This window comes from Neolamprologus multifasciatus, chromosome 15 (assembly GCF_963576455.1).
Source record: "Neolamprologus multifasciatus chromosome 15, fNeoMul1.2, whole genome shotgun sequence".
In the NCBI taxonomy this organism is placed as follows: domain Eukaryota; kingdom Metazoa; phylum Chordata; class Actinopteri; order Cichliformes; family Cichlidae; genus Neolamprologus; species Neolamprologus multifasciatus.
Genome location: NC_140453.1, coordinates 8,205,025 through 8,227,421, shown reverse-complemented (window position 1 = coordinate 8,227,421; position 22,397 = coordinate 8,205,025). Strand labels below are relative to the sequence as shown.

At 40.6% G+C, this 22,397-nt stretch overlaps 1 protein-coding gene across 1 annotated transcript in view; it reads right to left on the bottom strand.

The window, feature by feature from the left end:
• Positions 1 to 252: 252 nt before the first annotated feature.
• The window catches only part of nbas (NBAS subunit of NRZ tethering complex), a 188,380-nt gene continuing 166,235 nt past the window's right edge, over positions 253 to 22,397 (bottom strand). The window contains exons 51-53 of the mRNA XM_085131944.1: positions 17,804 to 17,951; positions 13,978 to 14,112; positions 253 to 1,301 (exon numbers count right to left, since the gene is read on the bottom strand). Coding sequence (XP_084988070.1) covers positions 1,026 to 1,301; positions 13,978 to 14,112; positions 17,804 to 17,951 — 559 coding nt within the window. The 3' untranslated portion in view covers positions 253 to 1,025. The remainder of the gene's footprint in view (positions 1,302 to 13,977; positions 14,113 to 17,803; positions 17,952 to 22,397) is intronic.

The following is a 22,397-nucleotide window of genomic DNA, read 5'->3' as shown; positions in this document are numbered from 1 at the left end:
TAAATAAATAAATTAACCAGGGGTTTGGATTTCATTTTCCAAATCTTTGCCCTGCAGATCACTCCTCAAAATGCTGTAATTATGATGCAAATGTTTTGAGTGCATTCATTATATGAGGCGGATACAATCTTAAAGCCCATTCAATTAAAAAGAGAACTAAAAATACTGATAAGAAACGTTACCCATCTGTGCACTCTTCCACCATGAATAAAGAAACACAATAAAATAAAAAATGAAAATAATACAATCGCTCCTTTTCATCAGCTTTCTTTATTTCGGTTCTAAAAGGTGAGACAAAATAGAGCCATATTTTACGCTTTTATTTATTCAAATGAAACAAAGCAACCTAACAACATCAACGCACACACACACACACTTGCGTGCACATTTATTCCTCGTCATTATAAGCTTTACATAACTTCACTGGTGTGTGTCATATATAGTATTTGTGCATCCGTATACTCAGCACGGGGGCAGCTGCGGGGCTAATTTGTTTAGAAGGAATTAATTAGACATTATTAGGGGGAAAACAATGGAGCAGAGGCAGGGTGTTTAACGATGGGACGTTAAAGAGGCAAACCTGTCACGGAACAATAGGCTAATATCCACCCACTGCTCAATTACTTTATCACACAATAGGACACGGCGCACACACAAATAAATCCGAGCAGCCGTTGCATTTTGTGATTAGGCCTCGGTCTCAACGTTCATCCATGACTGAGTGACAGCAGAGGTTGTTTCTGTGTGTGAAAGAGCGTCTTTCTAATTGAGCAGATGTTTCAGGATTAAAGGTATCCTCTCTTATACCTTCACAGATGACAGCGCTATTGAAATGTCTTCCGTTGAGGAACCTCAAACCTGATTAGAGAACTAAATGTAGAGGTACTGACTGCTTTTAGTTTTGCTTCTTCAGATCTCGTTCCAATCTAATTCCAGTCCTTTTTCAGCGCCTTCCTACTCTTTCCCTAAGGCTAGGTTACGACAGCGCTCTGTGGCTGCGGTCCAAACTGCCTCCCCGTCTCCTTTCACAGCCACTTCTCGAGAACGGCCAAGGCGGAGTTGAAGGTGAACTGAGCCGGGTGGGTTCCGCGGTGAGCCAGCAACAGGGAGCCTGCCTCAGGCCCGCGGCCCGCTGCCATCAGCTCAGCGGCGGCTTTCTCCACATCCCAACCGCCCTCCTGCTGGTGCGACAGCATGTGGGAGCTTAGCAGGGGGTACAGGGCTGAGGAGACGCAGCCTACCAGGAGCCCAGCATCTAGGAGCAAGGAAAGGAGCTCTTCATCGCAGGAGGAAGCAGTCTCCTGGAGGAAGAAGAAAAGGGGAGGAGAACGTGTAAACACACATATGGGGATAGAATCAAGGGAAACTAAGTTTCCTTTTAAACTGTGATCCTGTTTTTTTTAATCCCTGCAAAGAACACGTGTCAAGATAAACAGCCAAAAATTTCGAATGAATGTATCCGATTTCTCTTCCAGGTATCAACACTAAGCATCTACTGGCTGACTGAAGACTGAAAACAGCTGGTGGAGTTGAATTTGCACCATCCACTGCGTTTTGCAGAAATAAGGTTTTGTAGCTCAACGCAGCCGCGGCAGCAGGAACCTTTGAATGCTGTATGATTACAATGTTACACTTTCAGTGTCAGGTCACATCCTGTGTTGACCCGCGGCTGACCGCCATTTTTCTCGCATGTGCTTTCGATCACACACAGCTTCTCGCAACCACCCATCCACCCACACACACACAACTTTTTCCTCTCTCTTTTTCCTTTTATTTGCAGCTTCTCGCTTACTAAAAGTGTTTGGAGCATATGCTCATAGAGTCATAAACAGACCTTTACATAATATTTTAATCCCATCCTCCACCTGGTTACATCAATGAATTACATGCAAATTCAAACAGCTAAATGCCGTTAGGGCTGCTGAGAGTGGTTTACAGGCCACGCAGAAGCCAGGCTGAGTGCTGGGGGTGAGAGGGCCGTCTCTCCGTGACTCAGCCCGTCTCCTCTGCACCCTCTCACCTGTTTGCTAACTCTATTATTAAGATTGCACTTCTTCAACTTTACACACTTGTGTGCATGCACACGCAGACAACAGCGTGTCCTTGTTGGGGTATTTTTGGAGCTGAGGCAGATCAATTATAAATGTGGAGCCCATGTCTTCTCTAGTGTAGCGGAGAAGGTGAGCAGAGCCAAAACTCGGTCTTTTTTCCCCAGCATGGACAATTCCTCCTTTAAACACACACACAAAGAGCCTATAAGAAGGATCACTTGGCTCATGTGATGATAAGCATTAGTTATTCAGCTGCTGTCTCTTACAATGACATTGTCTCCTAGGGGGAGATTACTGATATTTGGAACTTAAAGTAATTTTTACTTCGTGCTAATGTTAGAAGGTCTGGGAAGGAACATCAGTATAGTGGATTTAATGCATTTTCCATTTAATGCGTTTTAAACCCTGCCAGGTCATTATTGCCCCGTTGCCAAAGGATGAGAGAGAGTCGGCATGTGACTAGCGTGACGTGCATGACTACTAATTTAATTTCTAGGCCTTCTATTGAGAGACAAGACCAGATGAATCATGACAAGCTGGGGAAAGGAAAGATGACAGACTGAGAAATTTTTGAACCTAGAACAGAGGTGGATGAGGAGGTCATCCGTGTATAATGAGAATCAAGGAGGAAAAAACTACAAGAGAGACGAAAGGGGCTTAGGAGTGTGGAAAATGTATGATGAAGAGAGCTGGAGGGGGGGCATAGAGTAGAACGGCTGACATGCACTGAGAGCGTCAGATACATACATTTTTAAATCCACCGACTGTTTTCAGGAGCTGAATGCACACCAGAACTGAGGAGAAGCACTTCAAAAACACCTTCACACTTCAGCTTTATTTTTCATTTTGCAGCCTCAACAGAGACTCTGAACAAATGTTCTACACGGGATTTCTGGAGCTTTGTTGAAGATCAATGTCACGAATGATTACTTTTTTTTTTTTAAATTTACATGCAAAAGAGCAACTGATTCTTATTCTTCAGAAGTGTGAGTAGGAAAAAAAGTGTCATTTATATAAATGTGTGCAATTTGGCACCGAAGAACAAGTGGCTATGATAACACTACACTGAAGAAAGGATTTCTTGAGATGTGAAAACGCATAGACAGTGTGTCAATAAAGTCAGACAAGGCAAGAAACACAAGGTGAGGTGATGAAACAGGCTGCAAACAAGACAAGTGTTTAGCCAGATTGCAAAAATGCCTTTATTTGGAAGAAAAAGTTGCATGTTGGAGTATTTTCTTCCAAATAAGCTTGACTCAATTTTTTTAAATCAGTTATTCTACTGTTACTGTACTTCATCTATTCATGTGGGGAATACTTATTGAATCTTAGATGAACCTCCTAAGACCCTAACTCTTTCATGGCATGCATTTTTAATTTCTCTTTGCTATTTTTTTTTTTTTTTGTTTCTGAGAAAAATGAGATGCACATACATACAGAAGTTCAAACTGAGCATCAGAATTAGGAAGAAAGGTGATTTAAGTGATAAAAAAAGAAAGCATGGCTCCATCAGTTCAGGCTGGTGGTGCTATAACTGCATGGGGGTTATTTTCTTGGTACACTTTGGCCCCTTGGTACCAAGTAAACACCATTTAAATGAGCACTGTTTAAATGCCACAGCCTTCCTGTCCAAGCATTGTTGCTGACCATGTCCATCCCTTTAAGCTCAAATCATCTCAGCTGGTTTCTTTAACATGCATGACAGTGAGTTCGCTGTGCTCAAAAGGCCTCCACAATCACCGTCAGATCTCTATCAAATAAGTTGGGATGTGGTGGAATGGGAGAGTCACATCATGGATGTGCATACCAACATCTGTGAGGAAAGTATTCAGCACCTTGTTAAATCTATATCATCAAGAATTAATGCAGTACTGAAGGAAAATGTGGTCCACCCCAGCACTAGCAAGGTTTATTAATCGTCCGGTGAGATGTATTTGATAAGGATTTTTATCTGATTATGATCATTACAATTAATCCTGAGCAGGTTATGCCAACCAGTATATTTTTGACCAATGAAAACCCAATCTATCAGCCTCATTGTGGTGGTATGAAAAAAAGTCAGGGGCTCATAAACCCACGATAAGTCTGTAGGCGTCATCTTCTGCAGCTCTATAGTGCCTTTTGATGTTCTAAGTGCGATTAACCTCAGATTTGATCTGATTGGACCTTAAAGCCTGTTAATCACTGAAATAACCTGCTGGAGCCTGGCTGTAATGAGAGCACACACCTATAGCAAATGCAATGATGATAACGTGTGGCTTCTAAAATAAGCTATACACCTTATCAGCTATGACTGATATGTAGCACACTATCAACTACTGGAGAGTGTGAAACAAAAGCGCCAGAGTTGCGGAAGCTCTAAATCAGCGGTCTCCAACCTTTTTTGCGCCACGGACCGGTTTATCCCCGACAATATTTTCATGGACCGGCCTTTAAGGTGTCGCGGAAAAATACAACAAAATAAAACTAGTACCGCTACTGAAAAATACAGGAGTTATTCATAACACACGTGAAAAGACCAAGGAAAACCGAGTTAACGATAAAAACGATACCAAAATAACGCTGAAAACCGATAAAACCCTGAAAACCATACATTTCACACCTGAGCCTCAACTCTCGCGGCCCGGTACCACACGACACACGGACTGGTACCGGTCCGAGGCCCGGGGGTTGGGGACCGCTGCTCTAAATATCATACCTGCAGAGGAGACTAGATTAGCATTACAACACACAAATTAATTATCAGATGCAGTTGGTTGTGGCTGCATGAGATGTGTACGAATTTAGAGGACAATGATCTAGCCCCGCTCCTGTGCACGGTGACCAGTGTAGGGACAGAAATATGCAAATATTGTAAACACGCGCACAAACACTGAATCTAATAAATAAACACAAAAAAATCATGTTTTCCTTTGCATTTCCTGGTTATGGGAGTTGTGCAAGGGAAAAGAAAGCGAGTACATCAGTCGAGCACAGGCCTGGTCCTCCTTGCAGAATCACACACTGTCACTCTCTCACACACACACACACCTCCCAGGCTATTACTGTTTGACAGTGTAAAGAGAGACAGCAGATTTGAGTCTTAGAGTCAGTTGGATTGACAGTTGAGCTGGAAATAGATGTGAAGAAGCACCTGAGAGATGGAGGGATGGAGGGGAATCTTGATATCAAAGTGGAGCAGATAACTTCATATCCTTTTTTTTTTTTTTTTTACAGCATAAACATCTGTGTCACATTCAAGTGCTTATCCCTACTGTAAAAAAGCTGCAGAGAATAAAAACCAATCAATATTTTAAATCTTTCCATCCTTCTTGTACATTATACCGTATACACTGTATTGTTTTACATATTCAAAGCATCTGGTCTCTGTCCAATCATTTGTCCAAGAGTGAGGAACAGCACTGTTTGCTCGAACCTTTCCAAATATTTTTTTTTCCACCAATGCAGCTGCATCTATTTTCCAACTGCATATAAAACTGTTTTTTTTGCTCGTGTGGTCTGCAAATGTTTGCATGAGAAGTGAGGCTGAGTAGAAGACCAGTGGTTAGTGAAGCTCATGGGATTTCAGGATCTCATTCAGGGACACGTTGGCAGTGTGAATGCTTGCCACAACATCTGTTTAAACTCAGATCCTTCATGTGAAAGGCAATTACTACATCATCCTTTGACTCAGCTCCACAGCTAGCCATCTGCTGCAACTCTGACAAACCCGTATATGTGACTACATACTGCCTCTTTCCCTCTCCCTTTCCTCCCCCATCATCCTTTCTCCTCTCTCTCACTGAGTTCTTGAGTTCCCCCTGCAGTCTGTCCAGGTCTTGTCTTAATAAACAGATCAGTGTGAATAGGATCTGATTGTGCAGGGAATACATCCATCATGCCTTTCTTTCTGTATCACAGGTCAACAGCTCGGAGAACATGAAAACCTGTCCTGAGGTGGATCTATTTTTGTGCACAGGGGTGTAGCTGTGTTGCGTCTATATCAGGTTAAAAGCCCGTCTTCGAGGGTTCAAACAACACCCAGTCTCTCTCTTCGGAGATGCGTAAACAAGAGGTATCTTCTGTCTCCTGTGAGTGTGCTCGCACCCGCAGCTGGTGTGCACTCTGAGTGAGTGAACAAACACTCAGCGTGACAAGAGAACTGACACATCGAGCTGCAGCCATCAGATGTCCAACCCCCCCTCTTGCTCTTATTACCTTCTCATTTCTTGCTGTCTCGCGCCATCAAAGACGAAAGGGGGAAAAAAGGTCGTCTTTTCCTGGCTTGTTCCGAGAGGCCACTGAATGTTACCTGATTGGTTTGGTCAGTGTTTTAAACTCTTGTTTGCCTTTGTTGCCCTGCATGTCTCTCGTTTCTTGTCTACGTCCTTCTCAGCTCTTTCTCACTGAGCTAAACCCAGCTGAGAGCTTAATTGGAATTACTGAACACGTACAATGCCTAATACATAATGCATGGCCCCAGCCTTCTTTTATCATTTAAATCATAAAGCTTCTTTGGAATGCCAGACAACACACAACTATCTCCTTTCCTCTTCTTCTTCTCCAGGCTCTGTTTCCTATCCCTCCATCCAAGCTGTCCCCAGGCTTTAGCAGTGCACCAAACTGAGTGTGCGCACACACAAATGACACCAAACAGTTCTTGCTTGCAGCACAACATGATTGAAAGTGACAGAAGAAGAGGCTTTAAAGCAAAAAAAATAAAAATAAAGTGGGCTCTGACGCATAGGAGGAGACAAACACACACACACACGCGGTGAGGAAGTTCAGGGATCAACGCAGTGAGCTGCAAGCAAACAGAGCTAGATTAATAGGTTCAATGTGGTACAATAAGCTGTAAACAAGCCCACTTAAACAAGCAATTAGACACATAATCACTCAATCAAACACAAGCACACATGCGCCTTTTGTCCTCACTACACTGGGCAGATGGACAAGGTGCATCCAACTCTTTCGACGGGATTTTGAGTTCTTTCTAACTGATTAAAAACATACACAAGGGAGCACAAGTTCAAATTAAAACTGTTAATAAATTCAAAAAAGAAAAGATGGAAAGATGAAGCATTACCACTAAAACTGGCCCGTTATCGGCTAGTAAACACAAGTAAACCCACAAACCACTGTAGCAGTGCATTGTCATCTTTTCTTTGATTCTATTTTCACAGAATCATTTTGGCAAGACTGGATCAGCATTTGGGGCTCTCCACTCCTGTGATTGGCTGTTTTTCTGTCAGGCTTTGGAAGGCACTCTGGCTACTGGAAAATGTCACATGGGAACCAAACGGGTCACTTGTGGCTAATGTGGCTACTCTAAAGTGGTTCAGTAGCCTCACAATGGCTACAATTTTTGAATCCAACTGAAAGCATGAGCAAAAATTCAGAAAACAGCCCCAAAGCTCAGAGACACCACTAAAGTGCTTGGTTTGTTCAACAAACAGCCTATTTATCCTAACTATCAGAATTATTGTACATTAAAAAAACCAAACCATGAATTTTTTTTTAAATACATCTTCACTCATACTTACTGTTGAAATCATATGAATGTAATGTATAGTAGTACATAGTACTTTGAACCACAGCCTCACTGGGTGAAAAGGTTTAAATTGTCCACATTTTCCATTTTCCTTTTGAGACTCAAACCAACAGAAATTACATGACTATGCAAAAGTCTTTATATTTTGCATCCAATGAGACAGATTTATTTGTAATTTTTTACAGTGGTAAAATAGATCCCGAGAGATTCTCAAGGTCTTTCAAAGTTTTTCTTTGGACATTGGCTACTTTTTCACTACTATACCTGTACCTAGTACCAGACCATTCTCACAGGAATGTTTTTTTGTTTGTCGAGTCATCTAACACTCACCTAAGAATCACTCAAACAAAACAGGAATCTATGAAACAAGGGATGAACCAGTGTTGTGTCTACACCTAACAAACACATGACAATTTTTAAATGGCATCTTTTGTTACTGTTACGTGCAGCCTGTCGCAAAAACGTGATTTGTTAACATTTTGTTAAAAAAATGACACAAATAACAGTTTGACAGGCATGAAGTGCAAATTTTGGTTTAAATTGTCATGAGTATGTACAGAAAAGATCAGGAAAGAGGTACAACAGTGAGTGTCTACAGCCATCTGTAAAACACAGTGGAGACTGTCATGGTTTGGGGAGCATCTCAGCCAATAGTGTTGGGGATCTTTTCAAAATGGAAGAAATTTGATCTACAATTGTCTAGATGCATTCTCAATCATCCAGGAAAGTAAATCTCCAAAAGTTGATTCTGTTCATCTGGACGTAGCGTTTTGTGGGAGAAACGTTTTGTCACTCATCCAAGTGACTTCTTCAGTCTCAGCTGACTGCAGGTTTCCCCAATCTTATAAACAGAATATTTGTATAATGACTGAAACCAGCCCACTGAAGGAACAATGGGCTGGGAGGTCAGTTCCTTAAACATAATTATGCAAATTCTCATGACCATTAATCAACAACCACTGACCAAAACCCACTGATCAAAGGCCATGAGTACCATTCACAGAGAGTTGGGGAATGGCAGCAATCACAGCATTGTAAGATGGCGAAAGATGTACCCTACTGTTTGGAACACGTCGGTTTAACAACATAATTTTCCAGCATGACAATGTTCCCAAACATACTACCACTGCTGATACAAACTCTGTTTTTGCCTTATATACTATATTTCCATGTATGTTTGTACCTATTTCCCATTCCGTATCAAAATATAATACAATGATGGGTGACTATTGCACAATACTGTAGATCTACGCAGAAATACACAACTTTTTTTTCCATTTCAGAAAAATATCAAAGCCATCAAAAGTAAATTTCGTTTTACATGGTTCTCTTTTTGAAACCAGTCATCTGCAGACAACAATTTCATCAATTCACTGAGCCACAGACAGCCGCGGTTAAAAACAACCTGCTATTGCCTCTTCAGATGCAGAATGTTATGCTTTTTGGCTAAAGACCCGCAGTTTCAAAAAATGCGAGGCTATTGAATATGCCATTGTCGTCACTGTGACTCGAACATGTGTCACACAGAAAATGTAAGCCTTGTAGAATCATGGAAAAGAACGGAAAAAAACATAAGCTGCTGAAAAGGCACAGGGACTGCTGCAGCACTGAGAGGAATCTGTATAAGTGTGTGTGTGTGTGTGTGTGTGTTTACAGACAGAATGGAGAACTCGCATTAGTCAGGCTGGTGTTAACTCCTGACTCCCTCCTCCCAACTCCATACATCTTCAAGAGGAGGAGAGAAATGGACAATATGGAAGAGAGTGCAGCTGAAGACTTGTGCGCCGACACCTTGAACAGTGTGGAAGCAGAGAATTAAAAGCCTCCACTGTATTTTTCGGCATCAAGAATACATTCCCTTCTCCATCACCTGCTCTCTACTTCTTTGTCTCCTTTTCAAATAATCTGCACTACTCCCACTCCTTTCCTCCATTCTTTAGATCTCCAACGCCCACTGTGGTCTCCTCCTGCAGAGCTCAGCATACCCATTTACTCACCTACCACACAGCAGCAACGCAAGACACAGGAAAAGTGAAAGAAAATCTGCACATATACGTATATCTCACTGTGGATGAATCAGTTACTGTGTTGAATTTGCTTCCTAGGTCAAGTGATTTCCCTTAATTACATTTTCTTAATTAAACTCTAAATTAATCTCTTTTTCTTAATGATAACCTCAGGGACCTTCAGCTGTGGCAAAAACGTTTTGATGGTAAAACAATGTAAACAATGATTTATACTAGATACAAAGCTATTTGCCAGGAGAAAACTGTAGGCAGTGCTTTAAGATAAAGTCTGCCAATCACTCAGAGTGGCATATGCAAACAAATGTATGGTTCACTGTGACCAAAAAGCAACCTCGGTCTAGTTATTTAAACGAGAACTATAATAAAACTCACAGCAGCAGCACCTTGTCTAGTATGCTGGAGTGAAGCAAAGCGTGGCTAAACACAAAATCTCAATGAAATGCAAACCAAAAGTAACTGAACAGTAACTTCAGTCAATTAACAGGCTGTTGACTCAGTGAATTTTCTGATTGATCAAGCTGAGCCAAAATCAATTATTTCTGTTCCTCCTGAGATACTGATCTGCTAACAGCAGCTTCACAGTAGCTCCTGATAGGTTCTGGCTATTTGTAGAGCTGCTAAAATAGAAACAGTATGTGTAAGCCATCACGTTTAGAAGTGGATCAACATGAACTTTACAAGGTGTGGTCAAAAATTTCCTTGAGTCCAAGAACCATCACCAGCTCAATTCTTAACCAACTTCCCCTTCGAGTTCTTGTGCATGAACAGCTTCCTCTGTTGCTGCAGTGTTTTTGGATTGATCCCTGTGTGCATCTGCAATTCCCAGCTTCCTTGTGGACCTCAGGCTTGTGCAGAAGGCAAAAATCACCTTATGAGCTGACCCAACTTTCATTTTGAGAATCATCATTGCCGACATGCAGACATTACTTTTTTTCCCCCCAAACTTTGCAGATGTTGTAATTTCTCCCACAGGCTCAGAGTGTCAATGCAGAGTTGCACTGCAATATCCTGAAGTGTAAAGAGAGGACGTCCGCTGGAGACGGCCAGTGCCAACATTCAATCTTGCACTCGCTAACAATCAAATTAATTGAAAAAGCTCACGCTGTCTTAACTAACCATGTGGACAGTTTACAATTTAACCCTGCTGTGCTTCAGCTCCAGTAATATATGTTTTCCGGTCACTATGAATTATTCACAAACCTAATAAATGTTATTGGAACTACTTGGCATTAAACACACAAGCATTTAAAAACTGTTAACAGCATGTTACAAGGATAATGTAGATTAACATAGATAATTCCTTATGAAGGTCCAAGTTGCATTTTTACAAGTAACTTTTCAGATGTTTTAAAAAGACACACCAAAACCAAAATGTTGAATATTTTGTTGTATAGCTGGATATTTTAAACCCTTGGCAGATCAAAGGCAAACCTATCTGCATGGATAGAAACTATTTGCAGTACTTTATGTGAGATTTTTCTCCCCATTAAACTAAGGAAACACTTCATGCTCAGAAAGTCTTGAATTTGCAAATAATTTAAGCTTTACACTGATTCACTTAGTTAAATCGGTAGTTTCTGAATGGATTGGTACTTATGTAGTGCTTTTCTACACAATTTGAGCACTAAAAGTGCCCTGTATGTCTCATTTATACAAGCACGTTATTCTAAGCCTAAGTGCTTTTTAGCTCAAATTCACACAGAGACACACACCCTCCCTCACACACGGATGCACAAGTATTTTGCCCAAGACTGCCTCAACATTAACATTCAAACCACTGACCTTCTGATTAATGTACAGCCTCCACTTCCTTAACCTCATGACAGCTAGCACTGACCAGTTGAGAATAAACATTTTTCCCTTACAACTGCTGGTTGTATCACGTCCAATATGGTGGGCAGCTCTCAGTGTGTGCACGATGTCACACGAGAGCTTAAGTTCGTTTATTCAATTACTGTAACCTAATGGAAATTATGAGTTTCGAGTTAAGATTTTAAATACAGTCAATGAGGAGCGCTGGTACTGAATCACACTGAGTGTTTCATTATGCCCAAAGCCTATACATACTACAAGATTTGCACACAACGTCCTTTTTGCAATAACATTTGTGTGAACACAACCTTCAAAGCAAGTTTAAGCAATCAGAAGCAATGCACTTGAAAACATGTAGAAATCAAATCAAGTCCTACACACACACACACAGAGAAATACTCACACACTTGAAGGGATGCACAAAGGCACTAGGCACAATGAGCAGCGAGCAGCGTGGAGCCAACACACTATCAGATGTATTAGATGTAAGATAATTTTTCTGTGTCTGTGATGATGTTATCTTTAGATGAACACTGTTCTGTGCCGTTCCGAACATGCCCCCGTTCATTCAGCTTTTACTTGGCAGACGTAAGATTATTTCTCAAAGCAGCGACACGCCACCAGTCTTCCTCCATTCATATATCCCTTCTCTAACTCTACCTGATTTATCTTTTCTGTCTTTCCCGCGTGCTATCTACTGTAGCCCGGGTCCCTTTTCAACTTTACAATTTATACATTTGCTGTCCTTGTAATTTCCATTCTCATCCCATTTCTCTGTCTCGACACCCGTTCCTGCTCCATTTGACTTTCTCTTCCCACATCTAAATCACAAATCCTTTCTCTCACCACTTCCAGCACCGTAACTTTCCCCAGTTCCGCTGTCTTATTCACTGAGGTTTAAGAGCAGGTGTTCCAATATAGCAGCTTGATCGTTTGATTTAATGGAGGCTCTGTCAGTTAATAGTGTGGCTTTCTCTTATCTGATCCAGGAACAAAGAGAAGGTCTGCTGGGTCTGAGAAGCCCACTTTGTGACAATTGCTTATCTGATTGAAGAAACAGTGGAGAGGGACCTGCGCAGTCTTGAACGATTATGCTCTTATCTGATGGTGGCCTCCCAAAACTAGAGGACAAGTCGGCAAGTGGAGAAATTGGGTTTGTAAGGATGTTGAAATTATTTAGCAGAACTTAATTTAAACTGTGGGAAAGAGGATGTAATTTTTCGCTCTTTTCAGACAACAGACCAGACCTTTTTCCATTATCTTCTTTTCAGCATGCAGTGTCTCTGGATTCTCAGTCAGTCACACTTTTTTGGTCAAAAGGCAAACCTTAAGGCTCCAAAAACACAATGGGTAACACTAGTTTTTTTTTCTAAAGCGCAAGCCATAAAGGTTAATAAACAAATAATTCATATTACGCATTAACCTAATTTGATATTTAGATGCCTTTTTTAAGCCATTTATTAGGCAGACAGGGTTAAGACAGTTTGAGCTTCTCTCAGGCTCAGGCTGGCTCTTCACCATTACTACACGCTGAAAACATTTTTTGGGTTTTAACCCTTTAAAACCTAAACCATGAAATAACTGCCAGAAATCTTTAATTTTTTGATATTGGAGTGTTTGTTGAATGTAGAGGAATTTCTTTCATTTATGTATTATTCATATTATTTTATTGTATAATGCTTTGGTGCCACTGGGTTTAAGCATGTCTCAATGTTTCACACCTTATTCATGCCATTGAACAGCCGGGTGATTGTATCTCAGGAAGTTAGGGGAAAGCATTCACACACAAAGAACCCAGGGTGGGGGGAATAGCCTTGGGAGACCAAAGGTGAAAACAGCTGTGTACAGCTGTTTTCACACCTTTGGTCTCCCCCCAAAGAAAGTTCATACTCCCTTGCTACGTCTTACACTGGTGTACAGCTGTGTACAGCCTTTTGTTCCTGTAGGAAGTATTTAAACCCAGGGCCATGCCGGGCTCCAGGAGAGACTGATAGACTGCCCCAGCGATGGCTTCTCTCACCAAGCTTGGGTTTTTGTTCTTGTTTTGATTAAAGGATGTTAGCGATCGCTCACCGTTTGTCTGCAGGCTTTATTAAATGGAAACTTCCACAACATTGAACCTTTAGACAAAATATATATAAAAATATATCAAACTTTAATCTGCATATATGAGTTTTAATTTGTATCACATTCGCTACATTAGCCATATTTTTGCAATTTAGTCATTGGAAATGTGTCATGCAAATTATATCATTTTTTGAGGGTAAAAAAAAGTCACACTGATGATGTAGAAGTCTCAAAAACTCACAAAAACACATGCATCAATTATGATATGCTTGGCTTTAAAGGGTTAACAGTTGGTTAAAAAGGAGAAAAGAAATCTGGAACACCTCCTTGAGCTCAAGAAAGCCGTGAAGCACTTTTTCTTTTTACATTTTACAATTTTAAAGGATAAGTGACAGCAAAAATGTCACCAGCCAATCTGCAGTTCATAAAGCCAACTCCTTTGTGTCTCCATTTGAACACAAACTCTCCAGACTATTACAGTGACACTTACTGTGCTCATGCCGTTGATCTGATCAAGAGTCAGCTGAAGCAGTTGCTCGTCACCACTTTCAGACATCAGTTTCAGTGCCGGCTGCAGGAGGCTTGGCTGATTTTGGAGCAGCAGGGTAGCTATGTGTCTAATACACTGAAAAAAAGAGAGAGAAAGACAGATTTGGGAGGGGGTAAGATGAATTGATAAATGTGCAAATGAATGGATGAAAGGCAGAGGGTGAACGACAAAAGCGAAGGCAGAGATGAGAATAGCACAAGGCAATCAGGGGACAGAGTCAAAATGAGGAAGGGAGAAGAAAAGAGGGAAGCAGAAACAGAGAGAACAGTGAAGGTTAATCGATGTGCATATAATGTAGAGGCACCTAATACTTTTAAAAAGGTTTACACACAAACACATGCACACGCCAGACACACAGTCCTATCCAGTAATGTACGGATATCACAATGCAATCTGACTCCCCCATGCTCTGCCGGTTTCATTCCAGCAGATTCAAATTAAAGCTGCTCAGAAAAGAGTAAAAGGCCTCCTCCACCCCCCATCCCACACTAATATTAGACAGGCTGGCAGACACTAGCCTATTCACACTGAATAGCATTAGTGCTAAACTAATATCACAGTCAGCTGGCCCTAGACATACAGAATGGCATTTGGCTTAGCACTTGCATGGTGCTCAGCAGGGCATGAATAGCATTAGGAGCTGTTCGATATCAATGGGAGGCTAGTGCATATACTACAGTGCAGAAAGCACTGAGCTGATGCTAACAAATTGCTGTGGGTTACATGCTTAATACCTTTAGCTTCCTGTATTTAGATATTGGTTAAAATGATGGCACTGCAGCGTGTTTCTACTGAGCGTGAACAAGCTAAATATAATAATGGTGACAAAAGATGAACTGATGTTTAGGAGCCATACTCATTTTAAAATAGTAAGTGGCAAAAACGAAGATCATGCACCTTTCAGAGTCCCATGTCAGTGCTTATCTTCTATCACTGGAATACTTTTACATATAAATTAAACACAACAGCACATGAAGTAGTGTAGGAGCATAAAGTGGAATACAAATGCCCATACAACCCAGAGCACTATGAATTGTAAATGAACAACAACAAAACAGCTTCATGAAATAATTGGCAAACACTTAAAACCCAACACGTAAAAATATAACAAAGACGACACGTCAAATGTAAAAAATGGGAACACACAACTAAAAAAAATATTCAATTCAATTCAATTCAATTCAATTTCTTTATTGGCCCACAAGGGGAAATTAGTTTAGGAGCAGGATAAAAATAAACAGAACAATACTATAAAATAATAATAACAATAATAATGATAGAAAGTTCAAGGACAACTATTTGCCATTAAGGAGACAAATAATTGTCCTTAAGGAGACAAATAAATTCATGTTGAATTTGATGCCAGAAATATGTTTAAAAAAAACTATGGATAACAGTCAATTGGAATAGTTGTGTACTGCTTAAGTAAATAATTAGATAAATCCATTTTGAAAAGACAGGGCAGAGGCGCTCACGACTAATTAGGTTCATTAGAAACAAGTAAGTGACACGACTGAGTATAAAAAACATCCCACACACATTCAAATCTTTGAGATTTAAAGATGTGGAGGAGTTACCTACTCTGTGAAAGAAAAAAATTACAAATAATTTAAAAATAATTAGAATAATAATTCTTGAAAATAGCTTGATAGTGCTATTACTGAAGGTGCTGTACACATTATGATTAAAAGATTCAGAGAATCCAGAGAAATCTCTGTAACCAAAGGCTGAAAACCAATTATGAAACCGATATTTTGGCCCCCTCGGGCAGCACTGCACTAAAAACAGATTCTGTAATGGAAATCACTGCTTGGGGTCACAAACTCTTTTTAAAACCAGTGAACACAGTTTATCAGTTTACCACAAGTGCAAAAATAAACCTGCATCCTCTGGACTGAAACAGAGAACAGCTGGTTTTGTATCTGGCAGTTCAAAAGATGGTAATGGGGTTCATTAGTGCTTATGGTATGGCTAACTTTAATATCTGTAAAGGCACCATTAAAGTCTCATCCTACTGACCCTCTGGGTCCATGCATTCCCCAGAGGGATAGTTTTTGTTAAACCTTATAGGTGGATCCAAGTTTTTGACTTTTGCCACTCAATTTGTTCCTAATGACGCCACACCATTGTTTTCCATTTCTCCTTTGATTAGTGCTTTTTAAAAATGTTCAGGAGTGAGGAGTGAGAGTGGGATTGACAGACAGATTGGTCTCAGCAGTGATAAGGGCACTGTTGTGGTGAAGATTGAGCAGAGCGTGAAAGTGAAGCTGTCGATTTACTGGTCGATCTACGCTCCTACCCCACCCTACGGTTTGTCGGGAGCTCTGTGTATTGACTAAAAGAATAAAATGACAGATACAAGTGGCAGAAATGAGTTTCCTGTGAAGCGTGTTTGTGCTCAACCCTGGAGACAGGGCAAGGAGCATTGGAGGAGCTACTCCTACACATCAAAAGGAGTCAGCTGAGGTGGTTTGGGTATCTGACCAAGATGCCTCCTAGGCGCCTCCCAGGTGAGGTGTTTTGAACATGTATAGAAAACCGCGGGGTAGACTCGGGACATGCTGCCTGGATCTGTGTTTACTTCAGTTATTTTCTGTGGGGTTCAAAATTACCCTGATGGGTTTCATCATATTTGAGTATGGGTTTTCTGGTTTTCTTTGTTTCTTTTTATTTATTTATTTATTTATTATTTCTGTCTGTTTTGTGCTTTTTACACAGAAACTACCACATGTAATTGATTGGTAATAACTTTGAAATTGACACATTATTCCGTTCTTGTTTCTTCCTTCTTACTGTGCTATTACCACTTTATTACCAAGCTCTATTTCCACATTGTTACGCCCAGTTTTGGGGCCCTTATAATCCATTTACCTACATTTCAGGGTAATGTTACTCAACTGTAACCACTGTTACTACCATGATATTACTTGGATATTACATGGTTATTACTTTGGTAATTGCATAATAATAACTTAGAAATTACCATGCTACAAGCTTGTTTCGCCCTTATTACACTACTATTACCCCTTTATTATCAAGCTGTAATAGAAAGTGCTACCAATAATAATTACATAACTGATATTGCTTTGCAATTATATTTGCTTCTTGCAGTAAATTATTCTTAAGGTTACATCAATTAGTCTGTGTATGTGAAATATGTCAGTAGGAGGGTTAATGTTGCTGTACCGGTCTACATATACTGTCTTTCAGATGTTCTTGCTTGTTTCAGCAAGACACTCCCAATACATACTTCTGCAGCTGTGAATTCAAAAAGCTGCAAGTGCTGAAATGGCCTGTCTGCAATCCAGGTCTTTCAAACACTGACAACATTTGGCACACTTTGAAGCTGAATAAAAATAATATGACAAAAGAAGCCTGATCTGTTAAGAAGAGAACTCCCACAGCAAGCAAAAATGGGAGGAAAAAAGTTCACTTTCAACACTACAATAGTATCCTCAGTTTCCAAATGCTTTTTATGTGTTATTAAAAGAAAAGATGATGCAACGCAGTGGTAAACATGCCCTTGTTTTAACTGGAGCGAAAGGTGTTGCTGGCATTAAATAAAAATTGAATTTTCTTTTGCTGTTATTTTCATTTTATGCAGAGGTACAGGTGAGTAAGAGGACTCTTATGCAGTACTTTGGTGAATGTATTTCCATATCCATTTAATTTCGCTGAAATAAATAAAGATTTACTGCTTTAACACACTTTGGCTAGAAAAGGCTAGACGTTCACAAACAAAAAATACAGAGTATTATCTGATTACCTGCACAGGGAGCTTGTGTTTGCTGTTATAGAGAGATCTCACCATGGTGACAACCTGCTGACCCAGGTCTGTTTTGACCTCTGATCCATTGCAGCGGGTCAGTAAGGCTGAGGTTAGCACCACCCAGGGGTTATGCTCTGACTCTGCCCTGCAGACAAGAGAGAAACAAAGACTTACAAATGTGTGTCTGTGTGTAGAGTTGTGTTGAGCTTCTTTGTCCTCTCTGATTGACATAAAGAGGAAATGCACTGGTAAACAGTACACAGGGAAAACAGCTGCCTTTGATGGTGTCTTCATGTCAAGAAAAGTAGGAAAAGAACAAAAGTGCAACATGTAAAATTACTCTAATGCTTTTCATCCATTCCTATGTACATACCCCCATGTGACCAAATGGTAATATTGTGAGACAGCAACTGGCAGATGATCACTGCGTATACACCAACGTGTACAAAAATGTGCAAAAATAACAGCATCAACTTCCATTCAAATCTCAGGCTGTTAAGAAAGCAGAGAAGGTGATCAAGAAGCCTAAAGATAAACAAATTCATTCCAACACTGACATGTAAATACATGTTCTCGTGCAATTAATATTAAACACCTGCGCGCTATATTTTCCCTCACCTCTGTGTTAATGCCAGTGACAGGCACCACACTATTTACACAATCTTTCATTAGCTCTTAAGACCTTTGCTAGCGCCTCTAGAGCAAATGCGCGCCCTCAGCCAAAGCCGGCAAACACCGGTGTAACCTTCATGGATCTTTATCAATACACGGGGGGATGGAAGACAAAAATCAAAAACCATGGAACAACTCATTACCGGTTTAAATATGCCACGACTGATGCATTGACCCTGTTGAAGTAATTAATTTTATTACTATTACCCTTAGCATGGCACGGAGTCATATTAGTGCCTCTGTAACTGCCAACAGTTATTAATTTTAGTGGCTGCGGAGGTTGTAGTCTAATGCAAAACCAAAGCCTCATTATATCTGCATCAGGCTACACGAGAGGAATCAAAGCACATTTCTGAGTCCTGGTGAGGTTGTAAATATTAATACAATGTATGGAGAAAACTAAATAAATTCTGAACTCGTTAGAAAAGTAGAGGCACTTCGAGTGCTTCGAAAATACATGTTGACACGCCGGTGCTGCTGGAAGTTGTGTATGTGATTAAAATGACAAGCAGTGCATTAAATATTGAGGGGAGAGCAAAGGAAGAGGAGATCATCAGGAATCTGATATGAATATGCGCTTTGTATCAAATGATAATGTTTTGCATTGGGACCGATCTTTGGTCGTATGATGGGAAGCAGAAACTCTAGAGTCAGATTAGGAGGTTAAGCATTTTCTTAAGTAGGCTTGTGAGTGTGTGAGCATCTTTGCAAAAGAACCGAGTGTCGGCGAACGATGGGAAGGCCCGTCAAAATAAAGAGACAGAGCGCGATAAAGAGACAGCAGGGAGAACAGCAGGGCTTCTGTGTCTGTCTGTTAGCTGAAGAGGCAGCTCTCAATCCGACTTCCGGGGTGTCTTGTCCAGACAAGCTGCTTCACCTTTGGATGATACGGCCATGGGAACAAACAGAATTCGCTTGTGCTGCTGGCAAGCTACTGCTTCCTGTGCTTTTCCAGGGGACAGGAAGGTACTGCTGCATGCGACTTTTTTGAGCGTCTGTGTGCTCGCCAAATCTGTCAAAGGGTGCAGTGTGAGTCACAGCCAGCCTCCATTCGTGCTTTGAATCATGACTCAGTTTATGCGGACAGACTAAAGGAGAAGCTTTTCAGATGCAACACTCAGTATGGCTCCCAAAACAGCCTCTCATGGTCTCACTGAAGCAAATCCTCAGACTGACACACACACACACACACAATGGCACACTTCCGACCAGGATTAAGTGCTGAGTCAGACAAGTATTTAAGGTTAACCATGTGTTCTGCACAGAGATAAAGTCCTCATGCAGTCAGCATCTAAAATGAGGCGTTTGAAGGTTAAGCTATTCTGAGTTTTGTGTTCCAAATTATGAGCTCCACGTGCAGCCATCACTGCACCAAAAAGAAAGAAAGAACAAAATATGCAGAGCAGATGTGGCTCTGAGCAGAATTTCGGGCTTGGAGTAAGTACATTACAGCGCAGTTGCTGTTTATTCATGTTGTAGCAAATTAACAAAGTATGGATGCCAAAACAAATGAGAAAAAAACAAAAAGACATATGTACAGGCTGATTTTATGCTCACATTTGAATGTACAAGACAGATGCAACAAGACAACAGATAAAACAGTCTAAATGATCATAGCTGACTGTCCCAGAGGTCCGACTGTAGCTATCAGGCTCACAAAAGCAGTGGAGTTTCATTGGAACTTGGGGTGACCTTGAAGCAGCAGAGTTGAACAAACCCTAATCCTATCTCTTCTAGTGCTTCTCTACTGAATATGTATGTGTGTGTGTGTTGGCTTTTTACATCAGTCTCAACACATCTAATGACATCCCTGGTGTCCATTACGAATGGACTGTTGAGTTATGTTTTTCATTTTGTCCATTAAACTGCAAATAGCTAAAAAAAAAAAAAATGTTCTTCTGTTGGAAACTGTTTTCATCTCCCACTTATTTGTTTCCCCATTCACAACCAGCTTTATCCTCTTTTGTACATTATGGACATCATGAGCTTGAAGATGACTCAAACTGACAGACAAAAGAGTCCAGATGAAAAATGAAATAAAAATCTATTCTTCACTAGTTTGTATCTACAGTAATTGCCTATTTCCACAGTCAGATCTTTCCAAGAGACTCGGAAATATTACCTGCTTTTCAGCAGATGAAACTACTGTGGAGTCAAAGTTTGCTGTACTGGAAGACAGCTGCTGATCAAACACTGTACAGCTCCATTTATATAAAACCGAAGCGAACAGGCGCACTACGAGAATGAGCGGTGGATAATGCTTACTGCCTTCTTTACAAAAAGAGACATTTAAAAAGGAACGCACGTGTTAACACGCTGTTAACCTGCTGCTTGTTTTTAACCCGACTGAGCATAAACAGATAATCATCAAACATCTGAATTCATTCACTGGATCCATTCAATCTTGAACAACAATGGGCTTACGTGCCTAATTTCCACAGTCTTCCAGCTGTGGTGGAAATGAAAGCGTTTACTCTTATTTCGCTGAAACATTTGTCATAACTGGGGTTATGACACTTCCCAAGTTTAAACTGAAGACTGACCAGCATTAGAGTTGTACCATATTACATACATATCTCCCTTGTGTTCTGGGGGCCTCTGGATGTCTGGAGTTTTGGTCTCCTCCATACCTGCTTCATGCCCTGGAGGACGGGGCTGTGGCCCCCCCACACCCTCTAGCAGATAATTACATGAAGGAACCTTTTAATTACAAGCGCGCTCATGCTCACAGGTGTACACACGGGTGCTCACACACACAAACTACACCCTTTTTGGCTCCTACCTCAAAGCACACTGTGCGCTGTCGATATTACGTGCTGCACAATAATGTTTAATATTTAGTATTCACTGTTATATTCCCATATATCATCGTGATGTTGTTTATTGTATTGCTCTCGTTTTTTTCTGCTTATTTTCTTTTTTCTTTCTCAACAGGTGATCCAGGTGATTGATATATGTATTTTTTTTTTTTTGTCTGCTTATTTAGTTGGTTTTTGGTTTTTTTGCCCTTTATCCCCGTCCCTCTTCTCCGCTGTTTTTTTCCCCCTCTTCCTTTCTCCCTTTTCTTTTCCTCATTTAAGTCTGTCCCGTATCTAGCAAGTGAAAATAAAAAAATAAATTAAATAAACAATAAAAGGTGAATCAAATAGACCATTGCGGCAAGGCTGGGATGGTCAATTTGGTAAAGTAAATCCGTTGGGCATCTTTCCTCGCCTTTAGACAATAATTCTGATGGCAAAAGAACCAAACGGGACAGGCAAAAAAAAGAAAAAGAAAAAAGAGCTTTACCATATTGTAGTGTGCGTGATACCGGTATAGATTTTTGTGTAATTAAATAGTTTCATATTAAAATATTAATGATATAGCTTCGCCATGCGAGCACAACAACAAGCATGTTTAAGAGTGAGAGCCGTGTCAGCCTCCAATGATGATTTAGTAAAAGTAGAATGCTTAGGCAACACTTGCACAATATGCAAGAAAACTGCTCGCTTTACAGCTAAAAACATCAAGTTCGTTTTACTAGTTGAGGCAAAAACAAACTGTTGGGTACAACCAGGTTATGAAGGCACGTGAAGCATTAATACTAGCAGCCCAGAAGTCAAAAATGGACCAAGCTGAGTATCGCTGGAGCACGTGTTAGCTGCATTTTATATGATAGAAGGAGCAAATGCTGAATGGAAATGACTGATGTGTTTACATGGAGAAAATGAGGGCTATAAACTGTCACGGCTGACGAGGCAAGCCGTGTGGAGGTGAGGTAAGGACCCAAATGCAGGCCGAGGTTGTGATGAGAGCGAGCTGAGTGGAGAACACAACAGGAGCGGAGATGACATATGCAGAAACTAAGGAAACTCTAAACTGGGAAAACTAATGAAACTGAACTGAAACCCGAATGCACATAAGGAGAAACTCACAGAGG